We start from the raw sequence: 6,000 nt of genomic DNA on the forward strand, positions 1-6,000 counted from the left end.
CTTGGTCTGAGATGTTAGGGATGCCTTATCCACACGTGGAAGGACTTGGGGCATTGCCCTTACGGGACTGATGGCCACAAATCTATGGCAGGGGCCTGAGGCTATGGGACAGGGGCATGGCGCACAGGTGCAGGTGAAACTCCTCCCATTCCTTCAGGGTCTCCCGGCTTCGAAGTTGCTCAGAGTCCACGGCCCCACATTGGCCTTCAATATAGGCCTGGCCCAGAAGAATCTGCAAGAGGTGACAGTCAATCCAGACTTTGATGTACATAAAGGGAGGAGCATCAGGGACTGAGCAAAGCTGGGGCTGACTCCAAAGCCAAGGAAGATGCTAGAAGAGTAGACAGCTCATGTTGTCCTGGATGCATGGGACCGAGAGGCCATGCAGCTGGGAGTGAGGGTGGCCGAGAAAAACCCATTGTAGATCGGTACAGTAACAGCCCACACTGGCTGGGCACTGACATTCTTCAAGTGCTGGCCAGAGAGACTCTCTGTATGTGCCCAAGCTTCCCCATGCCCCAGGGAAAGAAGGAACTGTCTGGGTGTGAGGTGAACAAGGATGTAGAAGGGACCTTTCACTCCTGCTCTTGTGGCCAGCGGCTGGGACACACTAGGAGGATGGCAGGCCTGCTGATAAGGGGCTACCCCCTGAGGGGGTAACAGACACACCTACGATCTTCTGTAGCCTAGCCACCAGCCTCTCCCTGGGCTCCGAGGACAGACTCCCAGTGTGGTTAAGCTGCCCCAACAGGCTCACCATGTTTGTGACTAACTTGAGTGGCACTGTGCTCTGCGTCAGTCCTAGGGAAGACTGGAATGTGCAGGGTTTGGAGGTCACCTAGGCTGGCCAGCAACTTCTTAGGGGAAGTGAACTACTTGGGGTGTTCTTAGAGATGGGTTGCTGCTGGGACCCGCTGCTCTTGGCCCCAGGTGCCATGACACTGGTGAGGGTGTGGCTACTGGTGCTGTCGTTCAATATAGACCTGGCCCAGAAGAATCTGGAAGAGGTGCCAGTGCAGCCGGACTTTGATGCACATAAGGTGAGTACCATGGCCAGGCCAAGTCAGTTCTGGGATGAGGACAGGATGCAGGGCCACACTGAGGGTGTGCTCCAGTCGGGGGCAGAGGCTTAAGCAGCCTGGTCTTCATGTGCTGTGGCAGACACAAGGAGCATTAACTCTGGGGTCCTTTCTTGGGCAATGGAATCTTTGTGCAATCTCAGTGGCTGTTGGGTCTTGGCTATGGACGCAGAGCCACAGCTAGGGTGATAGGTCCCTGCTAGGATGACATGTAACAGGCACAAAGTGTGTCTGGTCTCCTGTCAGCTTCTGCCTCTCCATGCTGGGGTCTTGGTGCCCAGAATGAGATGTGAGAGCTGTGGGTAGTGGCAGGCTGGGAGGGTTAGTGGGAGCAATTCCAAGCCATGATGACTCTGGGGAGCAGGGCTCAGAGCAGAGGTGAGGGACGGAAGGGGAGAGGAGGGGAGAGGGGAGGAAGACTAGAAGACAGTGTAGATGGCTGTGTGGATGACTGTTTCAAGTAGAAAACCACAGCTTCTCCTCTGACCTGTGACCCCTAGAAGCTCACTGACATTGGGGGTGGGGTTAGCCAGTATACATTCTGGGAATCTGTGCTCCCCTACTGACCAGGCTTAGAGGTATCTTGTCTGTATATTGAGACTGGAGGCTCTGAACTAGCTCTCTCTCTGGTCCCCATGCCCTCACTCCTGCAGGTGGAAGGACGTTGGTTTACCATCCAACTGGCCACAAGCCTCAGGGACCTAGTCTTGCCCACTGACCCCCTGAGACTTTCTCTCCACTCCATTTGGACCAGAGACAATGGGGATGTGAACTTTGTGCTGTTTGAGAAGTGAGTCTATGTGGTAACTCTTATCTCATGCCCAGAGCTCAAAGCAGTTAGTTAGCACTGGTGGCCAGAGGGACCGTGGTCCTTAGTCCTGGGGCTGAAGGCTGTAGCTTGCAAAATGCAGGACCCAAGACTTAAGAGAAGAAGCTGGCAGGAAAAGGCAGGCACACAGCTAGCTGCCTAGTCTGACTGACACTCCCTTAGGAGCAGACTGTGTGGCCCTGCCTCTGGCCATGGAGGGAACCTCAAGTCTGGTTCTACAATCCTTGCTACATTAGTGGTGGACTTACCTGAGCCTGGTGGCTCATACCTTTCATCCCAGCATTTGTGAAGTAGAAGCTGGATGGTCTGGAATTTAAGGTCACCCTTAGCTATATAATGAGTCCAAGACCAGGCTGCCCCAGGACACACAGACACTGTCTGGTGAGAGCAGAAACAGCCAGAGACAATCAGGCCAGGGTCCTGGTGCCAACACCCAACGCTCAGAGGACATTCTGGACTCAGCATCTTCTGGGAGGTCTGGCTTCATCCGATTGTGAATAAGACCCCATCCCACTACTTCCTGCCTGTGGCTACCACCCTCTCTCTTCATCTGTCTAACCCTAACAAAGGCTGTTCCCAGACACTGGGAGCTGAGAACCCTTAGGAGGCCTTCAGGGCTCTCAGCCAGGATCACCACCAACGTTTCTCTATGTCCTGAGCCAGCTACACTCTCAGCCAGAGGTAATATAAATGCCTCTTCTTTCTAGAGGAGAGGGGTTGTGCACAGGATTTAATGTTACCGTCCATCCAACTGGGCTCCAAGGCCAGTACCAAGGAACCTGTGAGTACTTCATGGGAAACCTGGGTCCCCTGTGGAAGAAGCCCCCAGCCAGGGATTCTTCAGAGACAAACACCTGGAGGAACTGCCAGCTTTGGGCAGGCCACACATCTTTTTAGTAACATCATGTTCTCTGTGGGGAGGCGGTAACCTGGGGACAAAAGGCAGAGGCATTATGTGTCACACCTGGTTCTCCACAGTTGATGGGGGCAAATTGCACGTGCATTTTGTCAGCACTGACTACAACCACCTCATTCTTTATGCACGTTTTGAGGACAACGAAGTCATCAACCTGTGGGCACTTCTGGGTAGGTGGTGGCTCTTCCTAGCTCTGGCTTCTGTGTCCAGGTCCTGTGGGGAGGTTGCGGTCACTCCCTAGTCTGACCAGAGACTGTCTGTCTGGAAGGGTGAGTCTCACACTGGTTGCTGAGGGTGTGGGCAGCTCTAAGCTGCAAGCAGGCATTCCACCGAATGGCGCAACACTCCCACGCATTCATTCACTCTCTCATTCACCTCACAAGCACCAAACATCTGGTGCTACCATGTACCGATGTGCTGGGGGTTCGGATCGGTAGAAACTGGGCCCGTTCAGGATGCCCCAAAGGACGGTGTCAGGGGAGAAAGGCCTGAGGAGCTTGTGAGGTGCTTGTGAGGAAGCGCTAGTTGTTGCATTCTGAAGACTGGAGGTACGTGGGGTTGGCCACAGCCAGGGTCCTGGGTGACACTGAGGGTAGTCAAGAGCCTTGAGAAGGATGAGGGGTGGGGTAGTGTGGATGTGAGTGCAGGGGTGAGGTTGGGCTCTCTGGGCTCTCTGGGGTCTCCTCGCTGTTTGTTAGAGAAGCATTACCTGTGCTAGAATCAGACCTATCCCTGCCCCGCCCCCTTTTCCTTTCTTCTATGTTGGGAATAAAAACCATACTGCATGTGCTCTCTGTAGAAGTTAGGTCTGGTTCTTCCACCTGTGCTACCAGAAATAAGACTCAGATTCAAAATGTATTTACCTTGACCTTATAGCTAGGCTCTTCTCTGTCTAGATCAGAACTTAAATATACTATTCATTTTAACCTACCTCCTGCCACGTGGCTGGTTACCTATGCATCCATCTTGACACATCTTCCTTAGGCGAACCTCTCCTCACCTGGTTCCATCCCAGAATTCTTTCTGCCGCCCGCATGTTCCACCTCCCACATCCTGCCTAAGCCATAGGCCATCAGATCTATTATCGACACGTGCCACATCCACACAGACGTTAAGATATTCTCTCTACAGTTTTCTGCCAACTGGGCCACACTGGTGGCCCCAGATGCACTTTTAGAGGAGACAACAAAGGGACTGTTGTAACCACTAGCAGAGGGAGGTAACTGGGGAGGTGGCACTGCCATCCAACTGACCCTGTCATATGCTCTGTACCTCAGAAGCAGACCAGTGTCAGGCAACTGACAGCCAGGGCCTCTGTCATGCTGCCTGGGCTCTGCTCCCTCTGTGTTTCCCCAGAGTTAAAGCTGAGAGCGTAGAGGGCTTCACCCTCACTGCCAGCCCTCTAATTTCAGCGAGAAGAATGCTTGAAGATCCCATGTGGCTGGGCAAATACCTGGGATTTGTAGAGAAATTCTACCTTCAAAAGGCCCTCGTCTTCAACATAGCTGGTAAGAGGGGCGTTCTATCTGCCTCAGGGCTGTATAAGGAGTTCCTCCCTTTCTCATCCACTCTGTGATTCAGTAACACAAGGACAGCCTTCACCATGTTGCTTTTCTGGCCAGACCTGTGGTAGGTGGCTTCCCTGCCAGGCTTCCTATGGTGCCTTGACATAGTGATGGGGCACATACTGACTCTGTGCTGTGGCTGTGCCCTAGAGACAGTCCCGAGTAAGGGAGAGGGAAGAGGGCCTGGGTGTGGCCCAGATCTTGGGGTCCCATGACCTCAGCACGGAGCCTTTTTGTTCCACCATTCAGGGTGTCATTTAATTGATCAACATACACACAGCCGTGTCTGTTCTGAGAATTTGGCAACACACAGAACAAGACAGGCTTACAAAAGTACAGGTCATACCTCATCAGACAGCAGCAGCAGACGAGCCAGGCTGGGCTGGGCTATTTGTCAGGAACACAGGCTGCAGGGGCCTCTTACATATGCAGGGGTCGTAAGAGAAACTCGAGGCCCCCTGGAAGAGGGACCATGCTGGGACGTGAGGGGGTGAGCCATTACCAGACCACAGACTATTTGGCCATCGTGGGGGCTGAAGGGCAGAAGGCAGGGCAGTCTTGGGGACTCAACATCTTCATATTATGATTGGTTTCTTGGCTGACGGACTTGAAAGCAAACAAGCAAAGACTTTAATCCCACCTTTTATGTCCTCCACAGACCAGTGTCCCCCAGACAGGGCCTCGATGAGCCCACTGCTTGAGGCTTCCACATGAGCCCCTCAACCTTCTGCCGCTCAGCCTCCTTCGGTTTTCTCACCAGGGCCAGCAGCTCAAAAAACCCCTCTGTCCCTCCTAGGGGTCTGGATCCCAGAGCCCAGAACTCAGGGCCTGCAGCTGACCCCTTCCGGCTTTGTCTTTCCCCACCCACTTTCTGTGGTAATCAATATTATCAAACAACAGGGACAGACATGCAAGGCTCCCAGCCTGGCCTGTGGCTTAGGATCTATGGGCTTGCAAAGGGGTGAGCAAAGCTCTGTGTTCAGAAAGCTCCCCGATCTTGCACACAGAAGTGTTTCTTGAGGAATGAGGGGAGGCCCAGGCACAGGATGCTTGCCTAGCACACTCAAGACCTAGCTTCCCTCCATCTTTGGTAACAAATGAAGAGCGATTTGAATACATAGAGATGTGACATCCCTGTGTAGCCTTCAATGTTTTAGGAAGCATGACCCTCACTCAGTAATAAATAAAACTGTAAAAAGTAAGACTGCCTCGGTATTTTAATATAGTGTTCTGTAAAAAGGGGGACTCTAGTGTGGAGAAAAGGGCCAAAATGGTGTCTTGGTGTCTTGGTGTCTTGGTTACTCTTCTATTGCCCTGAAGAGACACCACGACCAAGGCAATGCTTAGAGAAGCAAGCATTTCACTGGGGCTGGCTTACAGTTTCAAAGGCTTAGTCCATTATCGTCCCAGTGGGAATCAGACAGACATGGCACTGGATAGGTAGCTGAAAGCTAGCTACATTTTGCTCTGCAAGGAAAGAGGCGGAGAGAGAAGCGGGACCTGGTGTGGGCTTTTGAAACCTAAATCCCACCCCAAGTGACACACTTCCTCCAAGGCCAAACCTCCTAATCTTTCTAATCCTATCAAGCAGTTCCACGGCCTACTAAACAC

The 6,000-nt window shown here is 52.7% G+C and overlaps 1 protein-coding gene across 2 annotated transcripts; it reads left to right on the top strand.

The window, feature by feature from the left end:
* The first annotated feature begins 765 nt into the window (after nucleotides 1-765).
* Lcn15l1 (lipocalin-15 like 1) lies at nucleotides 766-5,591 on the top strand. Of its 2 annotated transcripts, NM_001431845.1 has the most exon segments (6): nucleotides 766-1,040; nucleotides 1,733-1,869; nucleotides 2,616-2,689; nucleotides 2,887-2,994; nucleotides 4,237-4,332; nucleotides 5,048-5,591. In NM_001431845.1, coding segments are annotated over 6 exon segments (618 nt in total). In that variant the 5' UTR covers nucleotides 766-893; the 3' UTR covers nucleotides 5,104-5,591.
* The last annotated feature ends 409 nt before the right edge of the window (nucleotides 5,592-6,000 follow it).

Source organism: Rattus norvegicus, chromosome 3 (genome assembly GCF_021556685.1).
Source record: "Rattus norvegicus strain SHRSP/BbbUtx chromosome 3, alternate assembly SHRSP_T2T, whole genome shotgun sequence".
Lineage (NCBI taxonomy): Eukaryota > Metazoa > Chordata > Mammalia > Rodentia > Muridae > Rattus > Rattus norvegicus.

What these genes read in the sequence shown, in the direction of transcription:
- Lcn15l1 (XM_087646337.1), top strand. An exon ending in CAACCTGTGGGCACTTCTGG is followed by an intron (nt 2,995 to 4,236) that starts GTAGGTGGTGGC and finishes CTCTAATTTCAG; the next exon opens with CGAGAAGAATGCTTGAAGAT. An exon ending in CCTCGTCTTCAACATAGCTG is followed by an intron (nt 4,333 to 5,047) that starts GTAAGAGGGGCG and finishes TGTCCTCCACAG; the next exon opens with ACCAGTGTCCCCCAGACAGG.